This window comes from Natator depressus, chromosome 4 (genome assembly GCF_965152275.1).
Source record: "Natator depressus isolate rNatDep1 chromosome 4, rNatDep2.hap1, whole genome shotgun sequence".
Taxonomy (NCBI): domain Eukaryota; kingdom Metazoa; phylum Chordata; order Testudines; family Cheloniidae; genus Natator; species Natator depressus.
Window position 1 is genome coordinate 107,259,252 of NC_134237.1, and position 14,361 is coordinate 107,273,612.

Consider the following 14,361-nt stretch of genomic DNA (forward strand, 5'->3'; position numbering starts at 1 on the left):
CAATCACACCAAGGGCTTACCTGCCAAGGGAGAGGTTTCAAGCTATGAGCAATATAGACCACATCATAAGTAACTCCTGAGTGCCTGTCAATATCTATCTCTCTTTCCTAGGCCATATGGCTTCATGCACTTGTCATGCCATTTGTAAGACTCCACCTTCATTGTCCACAAGCGTGGCACCAAACTGTGTACTCAGCAGACTGACAGTTCATGAGCACCATAGTGACTGTTTGCACAAAAGCAATATTGTCCCTGTTATGTTGGAAAAATCCCTGCCAGGTATGTGTCGGTGTTCCCTTCCTTGCCTCTGCACTGGACAGGCCGACCATTACTGACATATCCATTTTAGGTTGGGGAGCCCACATGGACAGCCATATAGCACAATGCACTTGGACTTCTCGAGAGTCCAGGAAGTACATCAGTGTTCTAGAGCTGCGAGCAGTTTGAAGGGCTTGCAAAGCCTGTCTCCTGATGATTCAAAGTCACCATGCCCTCGTAACATTAGACAACATCACAACCGTCTTTTACATCAACAAACAGGAGCGAGATCCATCCCCCTGTGTGCAGAAGCAGATTGTGGAACTAGTGCATTAGTAATCCCATTATGCTGTTGGCAGTCTACCTCCCAGGAAACCAGAATGTGATAGTGGACTCTCAGGAGACACTTTGCTGTCAATTACAAGTGGGAGCTACATGACTCTGGTGAACAATATTTTTGCTCTATGTGGGACTCCTACCAGGGATCTGTCTGCCTTCCAAACAAACAGGAAATGCAACATATACTTTTCCAGAGGAGCCCTAAGTCACCACTCACAGGGTGATGCTTTACTCCCTCCAAGGGCAGATCATCTAAACTGTGCCTTCCCTCTATGATCACTCCTGTGCAAGATTCAGAAGGACAGGGCACAAGTCATTCTCATTACCCCTTACTGACCCATACAGTTTTGGTTCCCGAATCTCCTACACTTGTCATCTCAGGCACTGATCATTATTCAAACATTTCCTAATCTCTTCACTCAGGAGACCAGCAAGGTCAAGCATTCCTACGTCCCACATCCACTTCATCTCAGAGCCTTGGTTTAGGATTGGCATTCTCCTTAGAACAACCGTGTTCTGAAGCTATATAGAACATCCTTTCTAATAGTAGGAAGAATTCTACTAGAAAATGATTCCTAGCCATCTAAGCGCATCAAAGACATATACCTTCAGAAGTTGCAGATATTTCTCTCATACTGTATTCTTAAAGACAGCAGATTCATCCATCAGCTCCTTACGGGTCCATTTGGCAGCAGTCACTGCATACCATCCCCCTTCACAGGGCTACTTGATCTTCATGCACACAGTGATTAGCAGATTCTGAAAAAGCCTAATCAGAACCTTTTCCGTGTTTGTTTTTAAAGCTTACTCCTCAATGGGACTTGAACTTTATTATCTAAGTACTCAGTACGCCTCCTTTTGAACCATTAACTTCTCACTCCATGTCTCTCCTATCCATGAAGGTTGCATTCCTCGTAGCCATCATCTCAGCCGGGAGGGTTGGTCAGCTTGGAGAGCTGATGACAGATCCTCCTTACACTACATTCCATAAGGACAAAGTTTCATTATGTTTACATCCTAAATTCACCCCAAAGTTGTCTTGAATTTCACCTGAACCAGTCTATCCACTTACTAAAACCACGCTCGTGGTCAGAAGAAAGGACATTCCATTCCCTCAACGTTCAGCGAGCCTGAACCATTTACCTGCAGAGAACAAAACTAGCTAGGAAGCCTTCTAGACTATTTGTTGCCTTAATGGAAAGGGTCTGGGGTCAGGCTATATCCTCTCAAAGAATCTCAAAATAGATCTTGGACTGTTTTTTGTTTTGCTATCAGCTGTCTAATCTTTCCTCCCTCCTCCTGAGGTAAGAGCTCATTCCTCAAAAATGCCAGCAACATCTATGGCATTGCTTCAAGAGGTGCTGTCAAGCTGTCTGGAGTGACTCAAGCATGAGTACCAACTTGGGCCAGATTGTTCAGAAGCAGAGCACAAACCCCAAACGGGTTGTGAATTCTATACTTAGATTTCACCAACCAAGTATCAAGTGTAAACTCCTCAGGCACTATAACAGGCTAACCATGGAGTCACAGGCAGTCCCCTTGGGTACTCAAGTCTGTTTGTCACCTAGGCAAGCTTGCCTTTGTGATAGATGGTCCTTTACACCCATAATCACAATAATAATCAGATTAATCCCAATCCCAGTCCCAAAAGACCAGTCACTTACCCCAGGTCAATTGCACTGTAGATTTTACACCAAAGATAACACTTGTAGACAATCCTATAATTAACTAAAGATTTCTTAACTATGAAGAAGAAATGGGTTGTTTACAAGTTTAAATCAGATAAACATAAACCCACAAATGAGTGACAGTCTTAAATTTCAAAAGGTAATAGCAACTTCTATAATAAGCAAGCTGTATATGTCCTTCGGGGCTAACACAGGCCAAGCATGGGGTATCTCTTGTTTAGGCTTAGTAATCCTTGCCCTTCAGAGTCCAAACAGTATAAAGATATAGTTTCTTCTTGTCAGGGATTTTTATTCCCTTCCACCAGAGTTCAAGCTGATGGGTGAGTCAATATGCACATCTCCTCATGGGTGTGGCAGGAAGTACTCAAGAAAGTCTGTCTTTTGTTCTCTGATATTCCACAATGGTTTGTCTCTCTGTGGGTCTTCTTTGTTGGGCAAGAGATACCTGTGGTAAAACTGGTATTTCATATTTGGTAGTGCTTGTCTCCTGACAAATGGTTTATAGCAGTGGCTCTGAAACTTTTTTACTGGTGATCCCTTTCACATAGAAAGCCTCTGAGGCGACCCCCCTTAAAAATTAAAAACACTTTTTAATATATTTAACACTATTATAAATGCTGGAGGCAGAGCAGGGTTTGGGGTGGGGGTTGACAGCTCGCGACCCCCCATGTAATCACCTCGTGACCCCATGAGGGGTCCCGACATCCAGTTTGAGAACCCCTGATTTACAGTTTCAGAGCAAATACTTTTAGTTACAGAGCAAACACTGAAATATTACCTTATAACATGGGTGCAACTACCATAAGTGAGACTAATGCACATGGCAACTTAAAGCATTTCATAAAGTTTAAACATATTCTTATAAACCTAACACCTATTTTAACAGTGCTAACACAGAGCTGAGATAGACTGTTTTCCAGCTATGAGTTTGTCAGTGCTCAGTTGAGGCCTAAGAGGCTTGACATGAGCTGACACCTGGTCTGCCAGAGTCACAGGTGCCTCTGCTTGAGATTTCCATCTACACATTTGCGAGACACTATGCCTTGGTACAGGACTCCTTGGCTAATGCATATTTTGGAATGTCAGTCCTTCATTCGGCTCTGCCATCTACAATCTCTTACCCTCCTCCTTTTTGAGTACTGCTTGTCAGTCACCCACAGTATAGTAGGCATAGGAACCAGCACTCAAAGAAGAAGAGAAAGTTACTTACCTTATAGTAACTGGAGGCTCTTTGAGATGTGGAGTCCTTATCTGTATTCCCCTACCCACTTTCCTTCCCCTCTGCTTTTGATCTTCTCTTATTTGAGATAAAGAAGGAACTGGAGAGGAGGTTGGTCCACCCAGCCTTTTATCTCCTCAGTCAGTGGCATGAGGTGAGCCAGGGCCCATGTGCGGACCAACAGATACTGCTCTCAGAACTCTCCAGCTCTGGGCACATGGCATGCATGCATACCAACACTGGAATACAGATAGGGGACCACACATCTCGAACCTCCAGTTACATAAGGTAAGTAGCTTTCTCTCATTTATAATGGCTAATCTATTCTCCCCACCCCAAAAAACAAAAACAAAACCCACAAATACAGACTTTAACAAAATACTCTGAAAAGTGGATGTTTAGCAGCTCTCACTCAAATTATAGCGAACAGCTTGCCTTCTCTGGACATTTTCACGCAACACTATATTCACAGATTTTACAACACAGCGTTTTAGGGCTATTTAAATTTGGGGACTGTTCTTTCTGGTGCTTCCTCTTGAGATCTTTGCATGCAATAATACATGTATGCACTCAGCCACACATTCGCACCCTAAAATAATAAAAAGGCTGGGCCATCTCCCAACTAATAAATACAAAACGACAAAATAAAAAGAGGGAAAATAAGAGAAAAAAGGAGTTAGAACCCTTCAGCTCTCATGGCTGTGAAACTCATATGACATCAAGATCTCTGTCAAGCATTCTTAAAACTACAGTACCCACCTGCTGAAGTGAAGAAACAGATTGACAGAGCCAGAAGAGTACCCAGAAGTCACCTACTACAGGACAGGCCCAGCAAAGAAAGTAACAGAACACCACTAGCCATCACCTAAAACCCCAACTAAAACCTCTCCAGTGCATCATCAAAGATCTACAACCTATCCTGAAAGACGATCCGTCACTCTCACAGATCTTGGGAGACAGACCAGTCCTCGCATACAGACAGCCCCCCAACCTGAAGCAAATACTCACCAGCAACCACACACCAAAAACACTAACCCAGGAACCTATCCTTGCAACAAAGTCCGATGCCAACTTTGTCCACATATCTATTCAAGTGACACCATTATAACACCTAATCACATCAGCCATGCCATCAGGGGCTCATTCACCTGCACATCTACCAATGTGATACATGCCATCATTTGCCAACAGTGCCCCTCTGCCATGTACATTGGCCAAACTGGACAGTCTCTACACAAAAGAATAAATGGACACAAATTTGACATCAGGAATCATAACATTCAAAAACCAGTCGGAGAACACTTCAACTTCTCTGGTCACTCAGTAACAGACTTAAAGGTAGCAGTTTTGCAACAGAAAAGCATCAAAATCAGACTCCAACGAGAAACTGCTGAACTGGAGTTAATTTGCAAACTAGATACCATTAACTTGGGCTTGAACAGAGACTGGGAGTGGCTGGGTCATTACACAAATTGAATCCATTTCCCCATGTTAAGTATCCTCACACGTTCTTGTCGACTGTCTGAAATGGGCCATCTTGATTATCACTACAAAAGTTTTTTTTTCTCCTGCTGATAATAGCTCATCTTAATTAATTAGCCTCTTAGAGTTCGTGTGGCAACTTCCACCTTTTCGTGTTCTGTGTATGTATGTATGTATATCTTCGTACTATATGTTCCATTCTGTGCATCTGATGAAGTGGGCTGTAGTCCACGAAAGCTTATGCTCAAATAAATTTGTTAACCTCTAAGGTGCCACAAGTACTCCTGTTCTTTTTGTGGATACAGACTAACACAGCTGCTACTCTGAAACCTGTCATATGACATAGAAGTTGTAAATGCAGTCAAGGGGATCAGGCAATGAAGTAGATGTCATGGTACTTCATGTTTCCAGGGTCTTTGGGTACTGGGAGACTGGTCAGGCTGGTGTAGCCATGGTTTTGACTTCCAGGGAGCTAAGAATGTCAGTCTCTGATCAGGTGTCTTACTGGTCTGAAAGACTACGAGTCCTTTTGCATTTACCTTGCTGTATATCAGGGGTAGGCAACCTATGGCATGCGTGCCAAAGGCAGCACGCGAGCTGATTTTCAGTGGCACTCTCACTGCCCGGGTCCTGGCCACTGGTCCGGGGAGCTCTGGATTTTAATTTAATTTTAAATGAAGCTTTTTAAAACATTATTTACTTTACATACAACAATAGTTTAGTTATATATTATAGACTTATAGAAAGAGACCTTCTAAAAACGTTAAACTGTATTACTGGCACGCAAAACCTTAAATTAGAGTGTATAAATGAAGACTCTTCACACCACTTCTGAAAGGTTGCAGACCCCTGCTGTATATCATTGTGGTTCTAGCTTGCTGCCCCATATAGTACCTTCCACAAGGTCTCTGGGCCTCAGGTGTGAAATACGCTTGAAGCCCTAAAACATGGTCCCTTCACATCGAAGTGGCAAGTTTTGGTCAAATGTGAGTTTGGGAACGTCACACATAAGACAGCAGTTTCCTTAAAATAGCCATTTTGCAACCATATTCTGTGTGAATCCCAAAATATCAAAAATGAAAAACATGAAGCCAGCTTTGAGGGAGTTGCCCTAGTTCAGTGACACGTGGTAACAGCATCCCAAAGAAGGCCTCAAAAGGTCCATTAAAAAATTGTCTAATGGAAACAACCATTTCATCATGCACTCCTGAGCATTTCTTTATTATAAATTTAGATATGTCTGGACAGCTGTTGACAGCAACAAGAGAACTGGGGAACTGACCATTGAGCCTTAACTGGGTAAAAGTGCACAACTACCCTTTAGTGTAGTTTACCTTTAAGTTTATACTAGATCTGTATTCTCATATACATTATTTCTCACAATAAGCAACTTTAATTCTAACAGTTCCTGAAAAGTTTTGAATGCTTATCTGTGCAATCTCAACATCCTTTTAATGTAACTTTTATTATTTATTATTATACACAAACTCATCTAGCCGTTTTGTCACTATCAGTACTAAAAAAAAGGACATATATACAACAATTTAGTGGGTTTTTGGAATATTTTCATACTTAAATTTCAGGTCTCCATATCTGTACCCTGAAGAGTTGTTTTTAGTAATCTTCGCCATTTTACAAAAAATATATGTATAGTATTAATATCAGTTACAGAAATGTAATAGTAATTCAAATGACTTTTTTACTGCTTGTGCTAACCAAACAGATATAAGTACTATGTGTGTTGAATGCAGGGCCAGCTCTAGGCACCAGCAAAACAAGCAGGTGCTTGGGGTGGCACATATCTAGGGGCGGCATTCCGGCGCTGGGAGGCAAGCCTGGGAGGGAGGAGAAGCCGAGCAGCAGCGCACTCGGGGGAGGCGGCGGTGGTGGAGCGGAGGCGAGCTGGGGCGGGGAGCAGTTCCTCTATTCCCCCCCCCCCGTTACTTCCTGCGCTCCCCCCCCCACTCACCTCTGCTCCGCCTGCTCCCCTGAATGCGCTGCCTTTCCCTTGCCTGAGGGGGAAGGGCGAGAAGTGGAGCGACAGCATGTTCAGGGGAGCAGGCGGAGCAGAAGTGAGCTAGAGCGGGGAGTTGCAGGGGGGAAGCTGCAGGAAGCAATGCCGGGGGGAAATGTGGCATGCCCAGGGGAGGAGGCAGGGCTGGGGATTTGGGAAAGGGGTGGAGTTGGTGCAGAGTGGGGCGAGCCATGGAAAAAAAAGCTGGGGCAGCCAAAAAATTTTTTGCTTGGGGCGGCAAAAATCCTAGAGGCGGCCCTGGTTGAATGTATTTTAACAATAAAGTAGGTAAATTCCTAATAGCTCCATTGTAAATTGCTTACTTAATTAAACTTGAATACATGAAGTTAAAATGTTGTGTTAAAGCTTTTATGATTTCATTCACACTGAACTGCCGTGACTTGCAAACTTGACTATGTGTTTACTGTATGACTTGAAATATATTCCCTGTATGTTCTTTTGGATTTTTAAATGAAAGTCCCAGTTACTTATTTTGCCTATCACCAAAGTGGGAGAAAAAAGCTGACTAATGCCACTTCTTTTTTTTTTTTTTCTGTCAGGATTTGGCAGGAGGTGAATTGTATACCCAGCCAGCTGCTCTCTTGCATCCAGTTATTTATGCTACTTCTATAGTTCTGCTAATGTGCCTCTTGATGATCATAGTCAGCTATATATACCACCATAGGTAAGAAATAAAAACAATGGAGATTCAGCTAATGCAGATCCCAAGTTACACTTACACTTAGACTTATTGGATGAAATCAAGCAAACATTAATATAAAGAGGCTTGGAAGGATTCAGTTTTTTTTCCCCAGTAAATGTCAGTTTTATCGTACACATGCAAATGAACAAAAAATATTTCCATTAATGATGATCAAATTTACATATAGGCAAAGTAAGAAAAATACTGCTTGAGAAGTTCAGAATTTGATTTAAGGCTGTCTTTAAATATTTACTCTGTATATTTTGACATGTGCTGTTGACAATTTGTTTTAATGGTTATAAAGCTTTAACTAATTGAATCTCAACGTCTCTTGTCACTGAATAATAGTCTGACAACCACCATAATTTCCCCAATGTGAACGTGAAAATCGAAGAAAATTGAAAAAATGCTTAAAAATAAACATCAGTATTAAAAACAATTGAATTCTGTGAAGCATAAATGTACATAAATGAATTACTAGCTTAGGCATATATGGTACAGAGCCCTGTCAAAATCTAAGTTTTAAAAGGCCAGCTTCAGACTCGTACACACTTCAGAATGTTGTCACGTATTATCCTTTAGGTTTAGAAATCCTACAGAAAAGTCTCATACATGCCTCTCATACATACCATATCACAAATAGTGTTTTATATACTAAAGCCCAAATGTTCAGTCAGACCTCCTTTTTGACTGGTACATTTTGTATCACAGAATTGTATCAGAATATTTTGCTTCTGCAAACAAATTGTTGGTGCAAATATCCATGATTAAATGGAATTGGATTTGACAACTAAGCCTTAATACTATGTATGCCTACATTTCTTTCCTCCTTGTACATGAAGTAAGAAACCCCTCTTTAGAATTGAGGACCAGTTTTTAAAGGTATTTAAGCATTGCAGCGCTGAGCACAGCAATGCCTAAGTCTCATGTTCAAAAAGGATTAGGTACTTAGGAGCCAAAACTGTGTTTCTGAAAGAGAAGCATGTAATTATATGTTATATAGACTAACATATTTTTATTTAACAGTGTGATCAGGATCAGCGTTAAAAGCTGGCATATGTTAGTTAACCTGAGCTTCCATATTTTCCTGACATGTGTGATGTTTATTGGAGGTATAACTCAGACCAAAATCACCAGCATCTGCCAAGCAGTAAGTAAACACAGAAGTAAGATTAGAAATGTAAGAAATCGTAATCAAATATACATACATGACCCATGGCTATTTTTAAAATATTGAATTATGGTCATATTTTAGCAAATATTCTCTCAATTATTTTACCCTAATTTCTTCAGAGAAAGATAAGGCAAAGCCAAAATTTGCTTAGCAACACTATATGGAAATTATTTAAATTTGCTATGTAAACAGAGCATGGATTTTTTAACAATCATACCTGATTCCATTTGAGGAAAGAAGTTACCAGCTTCATCACTCCTCTATATGATTTGCAAAACAGCAGTAAATCTTGGCTTCAGATAGAGGTTTCATATATCTTCATCCACTCATGAGGGAAAGAATTGGAGCCAATCTGAAAACTGGAAGATTAATAGGACTGGGTGTTGGGAAAGAGAATACATGTGTGGTTTTTTAGAGTTTTGGAGGTAGTATCTCAAGTTCCTTTATGTAGTGGTTTTATTTCTAAAGGCTATCAATTCTAAAATCAGTTGTTTCAAGAACTGTGCATGGTTTTGTATGCCATATGCGGGAAAAAGTAGTAGACTATTTACTTTTTCCTACTACATGATCTCTTCAGGTTCCTTCCAGCCCTACAGTTCTATTATTCTACTCAGAATGAGAAAGTGACTTCTCATTCCTTCCCTTTTTAGGATTTGTTTCCACTTCAAAGACCAGTGGTTTTTATAAATAAAAGCCACCAGTTTCATCTGTTCTGTGATCTTTTGTAATTTCAGAGTGTTCGTTTTATATAGGGTTTGAGTGTTTGTAGCTCTACTGAGGCTGATGTTTGAGCTCAGAAAGTCATGTCTAAGCCAGTTTCAGGGTTTCAGCTGTAATAGCAGGTGCCATCTTGTATCAATGTCAGTGAAATGTTTCTTGAATTTTTATCATTTCTGTTTCTTACATCCAGTTTAAAACTCACTCTGAATATTAGGGTGACTCCTGGAGTGGCTAAAGAAAATACTTACTTTTCACGACACATTCATTTTCCTTTTAATTTCCTATATATAAGGCTGACCATTCAAAAGGGCAGCGTAGGTTCAATAACAAAAATCCTCAGCCTTTTCCTGCTGCTGTCCCACTGCTGGAGCTTTGCCCTGCTGCTAGAATTTCTCTCTCTCTCTCTGGAAGGGGAAGGCCTCTAGCAGCAGGGAACTGCTGAAGTCTTTTCCCACTGCCTCCCTACTTCCAGAGTCTTTTCCTGTGATAGGGAAAGGCTCCAGCGGTAGGGAGGCAGTGTGACGCTACTCCTGTTTTTTTTGTTTGTTTGTTTGTTTTTTAAAAAGAGCACTGTAGGAGGAGGAGGCACATCCTAGACAAGTAGAGAGCCATGTAGGGTATATACTCAGGTTCACACCCACATCCTATGTGTGTCTTTACTCAGCTAAGCCATGCCTCACTGTCTGCACTGCTATTTATACCTGTGCTAGGGGAACTACACGTACACAAAAAAAGGTGCAGTGTAGGTGCATGCACGCACTCGCACTCATCTTCCAGGAAACAATACATGTCATTTCTACCTTTTTTGTTGCTGTCACTAAAGTGATGTGTGAACTCTGCTCCCCTTCATTCATTTCAATAAAAGTGTGAAATTCAAAGTTTCAGTGGGCACAGGCAGTTTTTTCTTTTTCTTAAACACCACCCAAGAAAATTTAATTTTAGAAAAGTAAACAGTCAATGCACCTTTAACGTTACATATGTAATCACAAAAAGTCTGAATTAAGCTACTGTTTTCCTAATAATAATTCATACTAATTCCATGAATCTATTAATTTGAATGACTAAGACTGTTAAATTTGTATCCAAATATATGTACTGTGGCTCCTGGTTGCCTTACATTAAAGTCAGTGGGTTATCTTGTTAGCCAACCACTTTCTGGCCCACTACATGCAGCGTGTACAAGATAGTTACCATAAGAACCTTACTTTTGCTGTTCCATCACTTTTTTGTATTTAAATGTCTAGCCGTAACATTATATTGACATTTTTTAAAACGTATGTGTTACATAAGTTATAAATATATTTGGTTTATAACAAATGTTATTACATTTGTGAATGTTGTACCTGTTTTTCAGTTTATTTTTAAATGCCTAATCCATTCATGTAAGAAACCATCATTTTAGGTGGTTTGTCATTTAAAACTAAGCCAAAATAAAACAAAAATATTCTGTAGAAGAGCTGAACTTTTAAAAAAATTCAGGTGCATTAGGTGTTGTATAAATAATTATAAAAAGATTCTTTTGTCTGAACTAGTAAAGCTTGTGTTTTTAACCTTTATTTTCAAGGTTGGGATAATTCTGCATTATTCTACTCTTGCCACACTACTGTGGCTGGGAGTGACATCTCGTAACATCTACAAACAAGTTACTAAAAAAGCGAAGAGGTGTCAAGATCCTGATGAGCCACCTCCTCCACCTAGACCAATGCTCAGGTGAGAGCACCGTTTTGTTTAATGTCTGCTTTATCGTATGTCTTTCAGTTAGAATTTCTGAACTAAACATAATTTTGGGTGCTTTGAATGAAGTGGGAAATACTATCATGGGAAACATCCAGTAACACAGTGCTATAATATTTGGCACTCTTACAATAGCTTTGTTGCAAGGCTTTCAAAGCTGTTTCCAAATTATTAATATAGGCCCCAAAACAATCATGAAGTTGAGGAATAGGATCATTCTTATTAGAGGAGGGTGGTATTCCTGTTTCACAGATTAAGAAACTGAGGCACAGAGTCATGAAATTTTTTACCCAAGATCCTACGTGATAGCAGTAGCAGAATTTTTGGATTGGGATTTTGGGGTGGAATTATCAAAAGTGCTCAGCTTTGGTCTCACACTGTTCCCATTTAATTTGAAAATCTCACCATACATCTACTGACTCCTAGTCCTGTGTTTTAAAAACACTGGAACTTCAAAAAAAAAAAAATTGCTTCAATTCCAGACGAAACTGTTCAGCAAATTCTCTGTGATTAGAGAAGAAAAATGTGTTAGACATGCTACTAGTACTTGGTAAATAAGAAAATTACAAAAATGCATTTCAGTTAAGATTTTCTTCATGTCTTCTAAAATTACTGAAATATAATTATTTTTTCTTCAAGTAAATTGTAGTGTCTTCTTTACTTGAAAATTATGATTTTAATCTAGCATTAAAAAGTTTTATTCCAGAGCTGTGCTGAACTCATATCAATATTAATTAAACCTTGCTAACCCAGAATTCTCCACAAGGTGGCAGAAGTTGATTGGCTTCGTTTCCATTTAAAGCCAAATGGAACACTTATTTCAGAAATTTGATAAATCAGCAGCTAATATGAAAGTGCTTTTCTTATTGAGAACATTGGATAAAATTGAATTATATTATGTTTAACAGTTGAGGGCAGAAATACCTAGTTTATCCATTTAATCAGAGAAAGTAGGAGGTAATTACTAAATAACTAATGCAAGAGTTAGCAAGTGTTCGTTTTGCTTTCCTTGAGTAACTTTTAAGCAAATTTTCCTTAAATAAATAAATAAAACTATTCTAAATAGGTTTTTATACCATGCTCATCATTATAGTATGTGAGCACCTTCCAGTACATCATTAAGCAATGTGACTAACATCTGTCATGTTTCTTCACTCATCCTCTCACCAAGGGAAGAAGTGTGTACAGTAGAGTATCTCTTTTTGGAAGCTTTTTAAATACACACACACACACACTTCTGTTCACAAACAGGGAGGAATTGGTGGGGGAAGTAGAAGTGGGTGGCAACCTGGGCAGCAGTGACCATGAGATGGTTCTGGTCAGGATCCTGACAAAAGGAAGAAAGGAGAGCAGCAGAATATGGCCCCTGGACTTCAAAAAATCACACTTTGACTCCCTCAGGGAATTGATGGGCAGGATCCCCTGGGAGGCTGATATGAGGGGGAAAGGAGTCCAGAAGAGCTGGCTGTATTTTAAAGAAACCTTATTGAGGGAGCACAAACAAGCCATCTTGATGTGCAGAAAGAATAGTAAATATGGCAGGTGCCCTGCTTGGCTTATCAGAGAATTCTTCGGTGAGCTTAAACAGAAAAAAGAAGCTTACAAGAAGTGGAAACTTGGACAGATAACTAGGGAGGAGTATAAAAATATTGCTTGAGCATGCAGGGGTGTAATCAGGAAGGCCAAAGCACAATTGGAGTTGCAGCTAGCAAGGAATGTGAAGGGTAACAAGAAGGGTTTCTAGAGGTATATTAGCAACAAGAAGGTGGTCAGGGAAAGTGTGGGACCCTTACTGAATTGGGGAGGAAACCTAGTGACAGATGATGTGGAAAAAGCTGAAGTACTCAATGCTTTTTTTGCCTCGGTCTTCACAGACAAGGTCAGCTCCCAGAATGAGGCACTGAGCAGCACAGAATGGGGAGCAGGTGAGCAGCCCTCAGTGGTGAAAGAACAAGTTAAGGACTATTTAGAAAAGCTGGATATGCACAAGTCTATGGGGCTGGATGCAATGCATCCGACTGTGCTGAGGGAGTTGGCTGATGTGATTGCAGAGCCATTGGCCATTATCTTTGAAAACTCGTGGCGATCGGGGGATGTCCCGGACGATTGGAAAAAGGCAAATAATAGTGCCCATCTTTAAAAAAGGGAAAGAGGAGAATCCGGGGAATGACAGACTGGTCAGCATCACCTCAGTCCCTGAAAAAATCATGGAGCAGGACCTCAAGGAATCCATTTTGAAGCACTTGGAGGAGACGAAGGTGATCAGGAACTGTCAACATGGATTCACCAAGGGCAAGTCATGCCTGACCAACCTGATTGCCTTCTATGATGAGATAATTGGCTCTGTGGATATGGGGAAAGTGGTGGATGTGATATACCTTGACTTTAGCAAACCTTTTGATACGGTCTCCCACAGTATTCTTGCCAGCAAGTTAAAGTAGTGTGGATTGGATGAATGGACCATAAGATGGATAGAAAGCTGGCTAGATAGTCCGGTTCAACAGGTAGTGATCAATGGCTCAGTGTCTAGTTGGCAGCAGGTATCAAGCAGAGTGCCCCAGGGGTCAGTCCTCGGGCGGGTTTAGTTCAACATCTTCTTCATTAATGATCTGGATGATGGGATGGATTGCACCCTCAGCAAGTTTGTGAATGACACTAAGCTGGGGGGAGAGGTAAATATGCTGGAGGGTAGGGATAGGGTCCAGAGTGACCTAGACAAATTGAAGGATTAGGCCAAAATAAATCTGATGAGGTTCAACAAGGACAAGTGCAGAGTCCTGCACATAGGACAGAAGAATCCCATGTACTGCCACAGGCTGGGGACTAACTGGCTAAGCAGCAGTTCTTGCAGAAAAGGACCTGGGGATTACAGTGGACGAGAAGCTGGATATGAGTCAGCAGTGTGCCCTTGTTGCCAAGAAGGTTAACAGCATATTGGGCTGCATTAGTATGAGCATTGCCAGCAGATTGAGGGAAGTGATTATCCCCCTCTATTCGGCACTGGTGAGGCCACATCTGGAGTATTGCATC

General features: G+C 40.7%; 1 protein-coding gene across 1 annotated transcript in view; it reads left to right on the plus strand.

Moving 5' to 3' along the window:
- The window catches only part of ADGRA3 (adhesion G protein-coupled receptor A3), a 130,208-nt gene that overhangs the window by 102,094 nt on the left and 13,753 nt on the right, over nt 1-14,361 (plus strand). The window contains exons 15-17 of the mRNA XM_074951601.1: nt 7,561-7,685; nt 8,730-8,853; nt 11,162-11,307. Coding sequence (XP_074807702.1) covers nt 7,561-7,685; nt 8,730-8,853; nt 11,162-11,307 — 395 coding nt within the window. The remainder of the gene's footprint in view (nt 1-7,560; nt 7,686-8,729; nt 8,854-11,161; nt 11,308-14,361) is intronic.